Raw genomic sequence first — 14,244 nt, forward strand, 5'->3', positions numbered from 1 at the left:
TGACTACAGTGTAATAGGAACCACAGTCGTCAAATTTTGTGTCTACCCATTCAATTGCACCCATGCACCATGGATTTGTATTTCTCCTTGATATGTATCGGAAATTCCTTCTTTACACCCGGCTTGTGTGGGCATGATTTGTGACTCTCATTCCCCAATTTCTAAGCCATCTCTTTTCTGTATATAGTCGTAGAAGGTTTTCAAAAATTCCACCACTTCCAACCGTCCTCCAAGCAAGCTTTAAATAGGGCAGGAAGAACGCTCAATAGACTCCCCACAAGAACTAAATCTTCGTTGCTGCATGTGATACCGTCATAACGGATGGTCACCGTAATGTAAAGCGCTTCACGAAACATGGGTGGAATACACTCGTCTACTTGTTCAACGCCAACTCCGATCATGATAGGAACAAGCAGCAATTGAAGAATCACTGGGATGCTCTTTGGCAAAAGAATAAACGTTTTCAGAAGTTGTTGAACTGCACTGGGGTCGAATACAACTTCGTAAGAGCGTGCATTGTTGCCTCCAATGAGTGGTGGGTGCAATTTTTTGTAATGGCACATGAGAATGTGATTGTCTATCCATTTAGAATCTGCATCCGTTTTCTGTATTGTACTTCGAGCAATCATGATTAGCAACATCCATTTGTGTAAAACCTTATGACTACTTTCCATGCTCATATACAGTTGCCTCACTTCATTCCAGTTACACTCATTTTGTCTGGCTTCTGAAACATTGTGAATTTGCTTTTTTTCGTTTGGAACAGGAGAACAAGGAATATAAAGATTTAAAAGACAAAGACTGCAGGAAGATATTGAAAGCCCAAGAATAGCTAACCAAGATGGGGGGAGGGGTAAATTGGTTGTTTAATTTTTTTTTTTTTTCGAAAATAATCGCAATCTTAAACAAATAGCAAATCAATTAATTTACAAGTAAGATGGCACAAATAAGAAAGTAATAAGTAAAAGAGAAGATAATGCGCAAACGATGTAATTATGGAGGTTCGATCCAATCAACGATCTACATTCCCGTTATCAAGCTCTCTATCACGAGCAAGACCATTTTCACTACTGTTAATTGACTTATGACATAATTCAACCCTTACAACATTTTCAGTGACTTATAATCAAGGAGCACTGATTCTTTTACAACATTGAAATTTCCAAGACTTCAACACAACTCGCAATAAAAAAATGGATATTACAAATAAAAGTTTCTCTCTTAATAAATGATATGATCACAATTAAATATCAAGAGAAAAGTAGGCTAACATTTTAATAAATAGCAATGAGTATAGTTCAAGTGTTAGTTGTTGAAAATGTAACGCCCCGAAATCTTTTCATCCTCATTATTTTATTCTGTTAAAAAAATAGGTACGAGGTGTTACCAAAATCTTTTTCATCTACTTTAAGCGGAAATTTCACTTTTATTAAGTGTTGAAATTTAAAAATGTGATAATAACAAGCTTAAGTAAAATTTTCTTATTAAACATAATTCTTGAAATACTCAATTCCAAACTATTAGTTTAAGATTTAACAAAAAATGTCGAATGCAGATCTCTAAAAAATTAGATAACGTACATTAACATAAAAGTATTATTCAAATAAAAGTTGACAATTATATTTTTTGAAAACTTTACTTGGCGACCCCATTACATCACTCGATCAATCTTTCACGCTTCCACACGACCCGTTCTCATCTGACAAGTTACTGTAGGAGTGAGTATTTTGAAAAATACTCAATAAGAATACGTGCACGTTCTTATAAACATGATATAAATATAAAATTGACATAACATATCGACACTTCTTATATTTAAAGCTCAAGGAATTTCTCAAAAATTTCCATATACCGTAGGATTTAACATAACTGACCCAAAAATCCATCCCGTAGGATTCAACATGCTTGACCTAATGGTCTATCATGAAGGATTTAACATAAAATTCGACTCGAAAGCCTTACAGTATTTCATGTCAAAATTTATATAAACATCAAGAAATAAAAATTTACCACTTTTCACAATGTATTCTTGCCTCAATTGACACCAAAATAATATGAAAATATGAGTTGAAGAATGATATAGAAAGTAAAATTCCATCAACGGTACGATGAATGTGTATAATTGTAGAAAAGTGGATTTTTTTCCTTAAAGTAAACACAGTCTCACCAAAATTTATAATATATATGTATACAATATTAAATTATAAACTGCAACTCAATCAATTATAACTCCTTTCAGGTTAAAGAATGAAATTATGAGGTAAATTAATTAAGTTATTATAAGTTAATGTATTAATTAGGTTTATTTACTTTAATTATATTAAACCTTTACAATTCTTTCATGTTGCATCGTCCAAACTCTAGAAGGTTATATTTTATATTATATGTATAAAAATAAAATATTAAAGAAAGGCATTTTTCTTCTATGAGAATAACTCGAATATAACAAGTTTAAAAGTTCTTTTTCTTGAACCCAATTTACGTTATTTAACACAGTCTACAAAATGAGTATAATATGGATATATATTTTATTAACTTTTCAAATATTTAAATATTCGACTCAAATAACTTGCGATAAATTTTTAAAAGTACACGTAAGCGAATAAATTATTTATGCAAATAAGTAGGTCGAGTTTATTACTTCAACTTTTAAACTTTAGTGTGATAACAAAGCTAGACATCGACTATTCCATTTGCTAAATGACCAATATTAAGTTTAGACCCCATATGAAAATAGTAAAAAAAATTTGGGGTGTTATAGAAAAACTTTAATGAGAAAAAGATTTTTACAAATTTGATCACTCAAATTTTTTTTTTCAAGAAATAAATATTTTGATCTTCTAAAGATTGAAAATAAAGTAGTTGATATCAATAAAAGTCTCACTTAAATGCTCAAAGAAGATTGTTGCAAATGAGAAAGAGAAGTGGCATTATAGCACTCAAACGAGCAAAAACTTCTGTCCGGTTGGGATCTGAACTATTAAAAAAAATTAGACATTTGAGTCAGAAGCAGAACGGTAAAAAAGTGATCGTTGGGCATCCGGATATCCGGATGGGCAGAGAAATGCCCCCGGACGTTTTTCCTTCGTGATGAATTTGATCGATGTAGGTTCTTGAAAGATTTTCTCACTTATGTTGTAAAGATAAGCATTTTGTACATATTTGATCATTGAGTCGAAATACTGACCTTTTTAAATTTTAATTTTTATATAAATGTCTTTTGTAATGTAAATTTGAAAATAATGAGGAGTTTCTGCAACAGTTACAAGATGAGGTCCAATTGGATGGAAACCGTCCAAAACACATCAGTTGACTAGGAAAATTTCTTGAACTATCTGTTACCGCGACAATTTTATTGGACGTTGATACCTTTTTTATGGTATTTTTGGATAATTTTATTGAATGTTGATTTCTTAATTTTTCTAGTCAACTGACGGTGTTTTGGACGATCTCCGTCCAAATATACCTCAAGTGAATATTTATAAAAGGTTAGAAACCTCCGTTAATGCAAAATGAATATTAGGGTAAAATTTGCAAAAAAATGAAAATCTTAGGAATTTTCCCTTATTTTCATGTGTCGGTGGTCCCACAAACCACATGACTAAGGCTGACAAAATGACATGAATAAGGCTGTACCTCATTGAAAACGGTCAAAGGTAATTTCAAGTGGTAGCTAAATTCAAACCACATACATGAGGGACCAAACGGTAAAATCCAGGTGGTGGGAAATGAAATCCACGGTACACTCCTTGTAAGTGGGCCCCTGGATGTGTCCGAAAATCAATTTTCTCCATGAAAAAATCAGGCCCAGACATGCGCCTAGTTCATTTAAGCTGCTGCTTCTCTAATCAGTGATCACGCTACCTCTCTGGTAATTTTTCTTGCTCCATCCTTTTCTCGATTCCGTGGCATATTTTGTAAATTTTGATACTCATTGGGTCTTTAATTTTTGGTTTTCTGTTCTAATTTTTCTTACAATTGTATGGTGGATTCTGGAAATTAAATAATTTTTTCTGGAAATGATTTTCGTTGCAGCTTTAAATTTTAATTTATAGACAGGAATTTATGATATTTGGTAGGGTTTTGTATTTCCACATTGGAGAATTCCTTTTGGAACCATGTAATTTCTGTTCGTAGTATAACTCTTTCTTTTATTAGGGAAATACTAAAATTTTCAATCTAAATTTAAACTTCTGTATTAGTCACTTTTATGAAATGTAAAAGAAATAATTTTTATTTTTTGAGCAAAAAGATCACATATTTCCATTTTTTTTTTTATTGTATACTATTCCGGGAGTTCGGAAGTCTCATTGGTTATATAAACAGGCCAACGCAAAGGAAATGCCATGTTAGGGAAAGAAATGTAAAGTCTATTATTTACTTTCTTGGTTTTATCTAAATTTTGGTATTCGAAACTTTTATTTTAAAGAGGAGAAGAAGTGAAATGGATAAGATTTACATTTTTAATCCTAAGATTTTTATTCTAGTTGTTTCCAAATTTTGAAGCGTTCAATTCTCACTATTGCAATTCTTGAGAAAAGAGGTTCAATAGTTGTATGGAAAAGTGGCTAATCTTAGTTGTTACTGATATCAATTTGTGTATATCTACCACAAAAGTAACATAAAGAATTTATTTCAGCAAACACAACAATGGCTGAGGCTGCAACACCGGTTGTCCCAAGTGTTGAGTTGCTGGAATGGCCGAAGAAAGATAAGCACCGATTCTTGCATGCTGTGTATCGAGTGGGAGACCTTAATCGCAGCATCAAGTTCGAATCCCCCTCCAGAAAAAATAATATGCACTAAGATGTGGTATCCTTAATTCTTTTTGAGTTCAATTTACTAACTTGTTCTTTAATGTCTTAGGTTTTACACTGAATGTTTTGGGATGAAGCTATTGAGGACGAGGGACATTCCAGAAGAAAAATATTCAAATGCTTTTCTTGGGTTTGGCCCAGAAGACTCTCACTTTGTGGTGGAATTGACATACAGTATGTCGAGGCTTTTCAATTTCAACATTATTAATCACTGTTTAACAAGTTCTTGATTTGACATGGTTGATTAGTTGTGGGTTCATTATGTATCACCTCAATTGCGCACTTCTGCATTGGCAGTTAATAGAGTGCTTGTGATATAGTTAACAAACATTTCTTTTATACTTACAAGCTGCACATCACACTTCAAGAGCTGATTGATGAGCGTAAATTTTATACTCGCCATCCCTCCTCCCTCTTCTCTCAGACATGTGCACGCACAGATGCACTAGATGCTTACCCATCCAATCAATCAGAAAGGGTGAGGATATCCCAGTAAATGGTGTTCTTAATTTATATTCTAGTGGAATGGACAACTCTACGAATTGCAAATGTCGAACTGAAAATAATCTGGAGAGTTATTTCTTTCCCATTGATTAATCAAAATTCATGGTTGGTTCTTTCTGATGTTGTTCCCACAGACTATGGCGTTGATAAATATGACATTGGAACTGGATTTGGACATTTTGCCATTGCCACCCAAGATGTAAGTGTTTATATTTATTGCCTTTTCTTTGGAAAAAAGTGCAAGTGCTTATCTGTTGGCCATATTATGATAACTATTACCTAATTTAGTTTTCCTGGCATTTTCTGTTTCTATCTGTTAGGTTTACAAACTGGTTGAAGACATAAAGTCCAAGGGCGGAACAGTCACACGTGAGCCAGGTCCAGTTAAAGGTGGATCATCTGTCATTGCATTTGTTAAGGATCCTGATGGCTACCTTTTTGAACTTATTCAACGCGGTCCAACTCCTGAACCACTCTGTCAAGTGATGCTTCGTGTAGGTGACCTTGATCGTTCTATCAAATTTTATGAGAAGGTGAACTCTTCTTTCTTTTTAATTTGTACAAGTTTGTTTTATTTTTTGAAGCTACCTCTTCGATTGATCTATTTCTGGTGGTCTGATTTATACTCTTCCTGTGGATCCATGTGCATAAATTACTGAAACGTCTGTTATGCCTGTTTCTAAGAATTAGTACGTCTATCAGACATCATGGAGATCGTGATAAGGCTAAAATGTTGGAAGTGAAATATCTAGAGCTTGTGTGGAAGTGATTATATAAGGAGTGTTATTTTTATTTTTATTTTTTATTTATTATTAATTTTTTTGGGAGAATGTGAGGTTGAAAATGAGTGAAGAAAATTGATTTTTACACGAGCACTTACCAGAAGCATGCATGTAATTAGAAAGTTCCATTTTCATCCTTCGAAAATAATGGTATCAGCAGTCTCTTCCTTATGCCTTTGACTTCCATATAGATACTGCAATATCTATGTGCCGTCTGGACTGGTTTGCTGCCCAAGGATACATACTCCTCCCTTATCTGGAAGTATGCTGACATTTATCCCTCTTTATTTCGCAGGCATTGGGGATGAAACTCTTGAAGAAAACTGACAGACCAGAACAAAAGGTGTCACCGACCGAAATACATTTGTCCTTTGAACTTCAACATTTTTATTTTCATCTGGGATTTGCTAACACGGTGACAACATATGTTGTTAAACTCTGCAGTACACCATAGCAATGATGGGATATGCTGATGAATATGAGACAACTGTCCTTGAGTTGACATACAATTACGGCGTGACTGAATATACCAAAGGAAATGCATATGCACAGGTTTGTTTTATGCTTGTGAAAATTCTTCATTTTATTATCATCCGTCTTCTGGCCTCATGGTGGATGTAATAATATTTCTAGGTTGCAATCAGTACTGAGGATGTATATAAAAGTGCTGAGGTTGTCAATCTTGTAACCCAAGAGCTTGGAGGAAAGATAACTCGGCAACCAGGACCAATTCCTGGACTCAACACTAAGGTCACTTCTTTCCTGGATCCAGATGGGTGGAAAACAGTAAGTTCTCAGGGAACCAGACTGTAACATGGATTTTGATATTAATATTAATGTTGCATTATCTGTTTAAAGTTTCGCTTTTCCACTTGTATCATTCAAGTACCTCTCTTCCACCCCCTACATGCTTATAGTTAAGATTATGTGCTTCAGTTTTGAATGCTATATATGAGATGAGACAAAAAGATCTTTACTGGTTGCACTGTGACTTGTTCTGAACATTGGCTAGCTCATTGTGATAGCTTCATCTTGGTGTAAACTCATTTCACCATTTCTTCTGTATTTAGGTTCTGGTGGATCACGCAGATTTTCTGAAGGAATTGGAGAGCGAAGAGTAACGAACAAGCGCACAAGATGGTGATGTGCTGAAGGTATTAGGTTTCATTTCTGGGGTAACAGTTCAACTATGGTAAATAAATTTCCCCAGGCTGTAGTATCTGTCAGTAGAGTTTTATTACAGTCCGAATGCACTATTTACTGTCTTGAGTACTCAGCGTGCTGTTCTCTGATGTATTTTACTGCATTATCAATAAGTACTTGTAAACTTTTCTCTGAGATTTAATCAAGTCAGAATGCAGCATTGTGTTTTAACTATGTTTTGCTTTATATTTTCAGATCAAACCGTAATATGGCAAAGAGTAACTGTCAAAATGTTCCACATTACACCGTATAGTCTCCAAATTCGTTCTTGAGAAATTCACTCATGAAATCTTTGAGGCTTGTATAAAAAATTGAATTCCAGTATAGACAAGGAGCTGATATTTTGTATTTGTTTGAGCCCCATTTTTTTTGAAAATTCAATTTTTAAAAACTCATTTTCAATCAGCTTCTCCAATAAAATAATATTAAATGTAAATCAAATCTTTTTTCTTAATTTTTAACCATGCATTCTCAAAAATCACTATTCAAAAATATAATTCTCTCAAAATGGGGCTTTACGTGCATGGAATTATTGACATCAAATTCAAACTAAAATTTTTGGTTATGGAACTAGCAAAGACTAGTGTTTCCATTGCCACCAAAACCCTTCATGTACTAAGCTTGTTGCCCAATTATTTGTCTTGACTTGAGCTCGTTTAACATGGTTTTTGAAAAGTCAAAAGGAACTTTTGAAATTCAAAATCAGCTTTTGAACTTGTTTGGTTAATTTTGTGAAAGTGCTTTTGTTAATTAAAGGAGTTATTAGAGTATGTTGGTCCAATTTGACTTCAACTAAAAACTCCTCTATAAGAAGCAAAAGCAAAAGCAAAAATCATACCAAACGGATCATTAACATCTCGAACTTCTTTTGGCCAAAACAAACTTTAAAACGGTATGGAGGGAAAAATAACCAGGCCGATAACCATCTAGATAACTTAAAAAAAATTGTTTGAAAATTGGTTACGTACTATGTCCACCGGAAGATTTGTTCAAATTCTGTAACGGAAGATTTGTTCAAATTCTGTGGTTACAAAACATAACCACCGTTACCCTAGGTGAATAAACTTCTAAATATACACATAACACGTTTCTGGGAATGTCTCTCTCCACTTGTATACAAGTTAATAAGGCCTCCTAGTTGAAGGTAAAACAAATTGTGAAAGAAACAGAAGATAACACCCTGATGGAGAAAGGTATCCATGTGCACTGTTCAGACGAAGTCTTTGGAAACTGCGTCTTAACCACCTAAAGAAGATTGTGTCCACTTATGAATCTGAATCATTCCTTTCTTGTTGGTTGAGAATTGAATAAATACAAAATAATCCAATTCAGGGGTTTTTAACTTTAAAAAAAAAAAAAAAAAAGGTTGCACCCCAACCTTGAGGGCCCCCCACCTATTTAACTGTATCTATAGGATAGCAACCAAGAACTCGAAGAAACCTTGCAAATTCCTGTAGAATAAAGAGTTACTTGTGTATAATCCTCATGAGTTGTAGCATGAATATACACAAAATATTTATCATGAACAAATTTATACATGCAGGGTGGGTATTCATGAGGAATCATTCTTAAGGCCATCTTGACTAAAAGTAAAGACTATCTATGTGTGAGATTGTCGCAGGTCTGCATAAATCTCATCATGATATTAATAATCAACAGTCTACTGGCATTACAATCTACCTAGAGTTGTATCTTTTTTGCGTTTCTTTGGATTATAGGGAAATTAAATTCACCAGCACACCCCTTTAAATGTGGAAAAAGAACAGAAAGCTGACCTGAAGATGTCCCAGAGCGTATTGAGCACGAGGCTCTGCCATAGATGCTTCAAAGTCAATGTAAAAGAGATAATCGAAGTACCTGCAATTGGAATTTAGTCAATTCTACTCTTTCAACAGCACCAATGTTGATTTATATTGACTTGTGCAACAAGAATATATTAACCCCTTAAAGTGAATTTATTGAAGTACTTATTGTTCCTGTACTTTGTCCTCTTGGTTATGCACACGTTTCGAGTAAAACTAATATTGGCTATTGGAAAGCAAGGAGATCTTTCTCTGATCATCGATCTGCTCAAGTTGTATTTCATGTCTTTTACTACCCATTTGTCATTCTTCTTGTTCAAGACATCAGGACAGGCAGACAGAAGAATGTTCCTAACAACATATTCTTACTCTCCCTTTCCAGTTTTGAAAGATGGAGCAGGTAACGGCATATTGAAGTTAATTAGTAGCAGTATCTCAAGCTATGCATAGCACTGTGGATCAAACAAAAACCATACTTGAAAAATTATACGATTTTGCCTGGCATACTCTTCAAAGTATTTTCTAGAGAAGCATTTTCTTGAACAAAAGAGCAGATGTAGGACCATACTACCATATAACAATTGCAGGAAGGAAAAGAAGAAAACCTAGTTACCTAAAAGTCTGATAAACAAGTCGAAGCTGTTAATCAAAGCACATAACACTGGTAATATTACTAATTATAAAATGACACTCACGTGGCTCTCCCCTTGTTAGAGTCATCAACGACCCTAAGCGGGTGTCTTTTCTGCGGCCGACTCTCAATCTGTAGTTATGTTTTCCAGCAAACAAACAACCATGAAAGCTATAGACGGTGAAAAATGGAACTGTAGTTAAAATCATTCTCATAATTACCTTTGATAAATTAATTTCCCTCAGAGCAAACACTGCTAAGGCCTTGAAAAGAACCCCAGGTCCTTCTTCCAGAGTGAATACAATACTAGTCTGGAAAAGATAACAAGAATTACTTCTATCTTCACAAAAATGATCAAATGAGTCTGAATAAAGAATGATACCTTAAAAGGTCTATCTGTTCCTGGGATGATAGGTTCCCTCTCAAGTATCAGAAAACGGGTAATGTTATCAGAGTCATCCTGTTTGGTACATCACAAAACTAAAAAAATTTAAGGATTGTAACATTATATCATCACCATGGCTACAGAAGGATAAGAATTATATTCCCAAAAAAGGCAATATCACATATGGTAAACTGAGTTGGAAGCCTTTTAACTATCCAAAGAGGAATTCACCTGGAAATTGGCAGGTGAGATTTCAGTATTATCCTACTGAAACATGTTAGCTAGGTGAAAGTGAAACAGAAGCAAATTAGAAGTGTAAGGAGAAACAGATGGGGTCTGAAATCCTTTGTTCCAAATCAAAAAATGCAAGAGGAGTAAGGTTGGGAAGTAGAAATAGTTTAAAATTAACGCAAACTAGGAATAATCAGAGAGAAGAATTAAGCAAGACATTTAACCAATTTAACATTTCAGTCTCCCATACTTGTGAGTGCAAACCCTAATTGCATTAGGCTTGTGATTTTTTGAAATAGTAAACTTCATAGTAATGGCATCCTTTTCCTAGTTTTTTAAAACATAGGAAAAAATCCCCCAAACATGCAGTGAATGTATGCAGTGGAAAGAAAATACTCGAAAACGAGATGCAAATTGACCGTGGTCTGGCAAATAGCCGACAACCACAAGAGAAGGAGAATCACTTCAGAATGAATACATATATTATGAGACTTCCATCACCCACTAAACCTCTCCTCACAAAAAATTAGAACGCTCATCGCTTGTACCATTTTGTATCTTGTTTCTCTCTACACCCAACAGGAAAATCAGCGAAAAGCCTCACCTGAATTCCTTGCTCAAGAATATCAAGCCCATAGATTTCTGCAGCTCGAGCACTTGCAACTGCTCCAGTGTTTCTCACCCCTGCAGAGGCTACAACCTGTTCTAGTGTTAAATTGGCTTATGAAAGTTTATAAGTTAAGAGTAATCAAAATATTACCTGAGCAGCACCAGCCGAATCCTCAGCACTGACTCTGGTAACACCCAACTTGTTTAATGTGATCTCACATTGATCTAGAGCCTGAAAACACCAGAATTAAATGTGCTTACCGTATTCAAGGACACCAGAAGTTAGGAGTAAAAGAGGGCCATCCTTTTGTTCCATGTATCTTAAGAAACTATGTTTATTGGGAATTATAGATTCTGCTTTTTGTGATCTTGACATCTCTTGATTTTTTGATTCATATAATTTTACATGCTAATATTTGTTCTACCATGGACCTCAAAGAGTTTCTTCATTACCAGTATATACAATCCAATTTCGATTACCTGATCACCATATTTTGAACTCCTTAGATTTTAATTTTCTTGTCATAAATAAAGCAGGTTATGTATCATTTGTAACTCTTAGGGAAAAAAGGTAGACAGAGAAGTATTTCAACGAGTGGTGTGTAAAAAGGGAGATGAAGGAAAATGATAACCTGTGGATGGCTCAACACGTGCTTTAGCTCCTCCTTTCTAACACCAGGCAGTCCTAAAAGGCAGTGAATCACTTTTAAGTTAACTTCTCCTACTATGTGAAGCCTATGACGGAGCAGCAAGTCATAGTTACGGTGGATGCTACCCCCAACAGAGTTCTCAATGGGAAGTACTGCTTTGTCCACCAACCACAATTCAACAGCCTGAGAAATGGGAAATAATACAATAGAGCTTTCAGAAAAGTCAAGATGACTGAGAAAATCTAAATGGGCACTAGTGAAAAATTATTACACCTTGAATGCAGCCTCAAACTGGTCACATGGGACAGTTTCGCACTCTGGATAAGCTTTTACTGCAGCAGTCTCACTATAAGCACCTGGAACCCCCTAATGCAGGGAAAACAAATAAATTGTTACTAAAAAACTAGGCAAGTCTTTTTAGAATAACAAAAATATCATCTACCTGGTATGCAATCCGGACCTTTGAACCATCACTGAGAGAAGGGTTAAGATTGGCTGCAGACAGGGGTTCTGCATTTGAAGCATATCAAGTCGTAAAAAATGCGTATAGGCAAAAAAAGTAAGATAGATTAAATCACTGCTGTTAAGAAATCTTGGAGTTGGCAAATTCTTGTGGCACCCCTGGTCCATGGACACAGTGGGTACGTATTAACATTTATTAGAGGGAAACCTGGGGAAGTCATTAACTACCGATATACCATTAGCTACCCCCCAAAAAAAAAAATCTCTGGTTTCTACTTACTAAAAGACAAGATACATTTTAGAAAAATGACAAGTTTACACAATCTTCATGACCAAATATATCACAAATGCATGTACATGAATGAAAACTAGAAGCCGGGGTCAAGAAAAGGTCTTAATTTTGATGACCATCCCAGTGGGTCCATAAAATGATTATCGGTCACTTTCTTTTTAGCGTAGAAAGATTCCCAACCAAGGAGAATCACCATGAGTAGAAAATGGCAATCATAAGCAACCAGAAAGTTCCTCAGAACTCCTTCCAAACACTAACAATTAAAGACCATCCAAACAGAAACACATCACCTGAGAAATGTCTTAATCATTAGATAAGCAAGATTCCTCACAGATCAATCATAGCCATCACCAACTAATTAATGACCATCATGGATCAAATCTAAGGCTAAATTTTGCACAGTTCACAACCCAAAAGTTAACTCAATCTACAATCTGCAATTCAATTTTATAAATAACAAAATGGAAACTTGCATTATTACACAGCAAACAAAACAACCATCCTGATAATCCCGAAAATGTTGCCACCAATTACATAATTCAGATCAATTAATTGTTCAGTTGATCCAAAGTAAGACTAATCTTTACAAGAGATACAACTTAAAACCAACTGCTTCTAGAGCTAAAATCTTTCCATTGCAATCTAAGACAACATAAAAAGGAAAAAGAAAATCCACTACACACACACACACACACACACACACACACCCACACCAAGAAATGGTAATCTTTATTTGGCATAGACTCACTTGGAAGAGAGTTTAAATCCTTATGAAACCTCCTGCGCTCGTTGATCTGAGTGGCCTTTTCGTTTCCAACAGGGGCGGCAAACCCAGGCGTCAAAGGGGTATCATCTTCTACGGGTGTGGTCGCCCTTTGAGAGGACGCACTCAAACACTCCCAATTTCTTCGAATCCTCAAATTCAAGAACGCAGTACTCCCTCCGTTTTTACACACCAAATCTGAGAGGCCCAATTCAGAAAATGGGAAGTTTTTTCTATCATTGGCGCTATAAACCCAGATAGGCGCAACCTTCAAAGCCACCATGTCTTGATATGACAACCCCAACGTAAAGTATAGTACTCACACAAACATAGATTCATGAGAAAGAATATGCCGGTGTCCCCCAGAGAGAGAAAGAGAGAAGGCAGCTAATTGTTAGAAATTTCTTCTGATTTTGGTTGTTAGGTAAAATTTAATTGACAGCAGGAGATAAACTCAGAATGGGGTTTGTATAACGTGTTCCACAACCCTTCAACAACAATGTAGGAGGATTATTAAAAATGTTGAAAAGCGGGAGAGAAGGAGAGGTAGGTGAGCAGAATAATGCTTACACGTTTTCACCTCTCTGTGTGTGTGCACGCCGGAGAGAGAATTTGTCGGTGGAAGAGTTTTGAAGCGGCAGAATACGAGAGCGATGAAGCCAAAACTTATGCAAGTGCACGCTTACAGGGGCCCAGATTAACTGCATGCAACGAAATCAAATTAGAATTTTTCCTTTTTTTTTCCCGTGTTTTTTTACGTGAGTGATGTTATTGTCTCGGCTTATAACGACGCCAGATGATAGACTGAATTTTGTTATAAATATAGCACTTTTATCCACCATTGTTGCAACCCTCTCACATGAGTGGATGGATCCCACCTCACGTGAAAAGAATGTCAAAATTGATGTACAAAAGTGTTATATGCATTATTTAGCCCATGTTTTAGACACATTCTTGTCTAGAAATGTATTTTTGAATATTGTATAAATGAAAAATATGGTTAAAAATAAAGAATATTTTTAGATTTGCGTGTAATATTAATTTAATAAAGAATATATGATTAAAATTGAGTTAAATCACTGTTGAAAAATGTATTTTTGTGAAAATAATGAG

General features: G+C 35.1%; 2 protein-coding genes across 3 annotated transcripts; one reads left to right on the plus strand and one right to left on the minus strand.

Annotated features, from left to right (window-relative positions):
• The first annotated feature begins 3,758 nt into the window (after positions 1 to 3,758).
• LOC111395979 (lactoylglutathione lyase GLX1) lies at positions 3,759 to 7,480 on the plus strand. 2 transcript variants are annotated; one of them, XM_023022220.1, is made up of 10 exons: positions 3,759 to 3,871; positions 4,640 to 4,769; positions 4,867 to 4,991; positions 5,242 to 5,295; positions 5,456 to 5,520; positions 5,642 to 5,854; positions 6,399 to 6,446; positions 6,548 to 6,655; positions 6,737 to 6,889; positions 7,174 to 7,480. In XM_023022220.1, exons 2-10 carry the CDS (start codon positions 4,651 to 4,653, stop codon positions 7,222 to 7,224), a joined length of 936 nt encoding a protein of 311 aa, XP_022877988.1. In that variant the 5' UTR covers positions 3,759 to 3,871; positions 4,640 to 4,650; the 3' UTR covers positions 7,225 to 7,480. The 2 variants fall into 2 exon arrangements, with proteins under 2 accessions (XP_022877988.1, XP_022877989.1); XM_023022221.1 differs by lacking the exon at positions 5,242 to 5,295 and having other exon boundaries at positions 3,760 to 3,871; positions 7,174 to 7,474.
• Positions 7,481 to 8,315: 835 nt separating this feature from the next.
• On the minus strand, positions 8,316 to 13,912 carry LOC111395978 (arogenate dehydratase/prephenate dehydratase 1, chloroplastic). The gene is made up of 11 exons (XM_023022218.1): positions 13,117 to 13,912; positions 12,057 to 12,124; positions 11,888 to 11,980; positions 11,597 to 11,797; positions 11,116 to 11,196; positions 10,960 to 11,055; positions 10,122 to 10,199; positions 9,961 to 10,050; positions 9,804 to 9,871; positions 9,082 to 9,163; positions 8,316 to 8,757 (listed from the first exon to the last, which is right to left on the minus strand). Exons 1-11 carry the CDS (start codon positions 13,412 to 13,414, stop codon positions 8,701 to 8,703), a joined length of 1,212 nt encoding a protein of 403 aa, XP_022877986.1. The 5' UTR covers positions 13,415 to 13,912; the 3' UTR covers positions 8,316 to 8,700.
• Positions 13,913 to 14,244: the final 332 nt, after the last annotated feature.

The sequence above is a fragment of the Olea europaea genome, chromosome 6, assembly GCF_002742605.1.
Source record: "Olea europaea var. sylvestris chromosome 6, O_europaea_v1, whole genome shotgun sequence".
NCBI lineage: Eukaryota > Viridiplantae > Streptophyta > Magnoliopsida > Lamiales > Oleaceae > Olea > Olea europaea.

What these genes read in the sequence shown, in the direction of transcription:
- LOC111395979 (XM_023022220.1), top strand. Translation starts at nt 4,651, where the DNA reads ATGGCTGAGGCTGCAACACCGGTTGTCCCAAGTGTTGAGTTGCTGGAA. An exon ending in TTGCCATTGCCACCCAAGAT is followed by an intron (nt 5,521 to 5,641) that starts GTAAGTGTTTAT and finishes TCTATCTGTTAG; the next exon opens with GTTTACAAACTGGTTGAAGA. An exon ending in CTATCAAATTTTATGAGAAG is followed by an intron (nt 5,855 to 6,398) that starts GTGAACTCTTCT and finishes TTTATTTCGCAG; the next exon opens with GCATTGGGGATGAAACTCTT.
- LOC111395978 (XM_023022218.1), bottom strand. Translation starts at nt 13,414, where the DNA reads ATGGTGGCTTTGAAGGTTGCGCCTATCTGGGTTTATAGCGCCAATGAT. An exon ending in ATTCGGCTGGTGCTGCTCAG is followed by an intron (nt 11,056 to 11,115) that starts GTAATATTTTGA and finishes ACACTAGAACAG; the next exon opens with GTTGTAGCCTCTGCAGGGGT. An exon ending in GAACAGATAGACCTTTTAAG is followed by an intron (nt 10,051 to 10,121) that starts GTATCATTCTTT and finishes TATCTTTTCCAG; the next exon opens with ACTAGTATTGTATTCACTCT.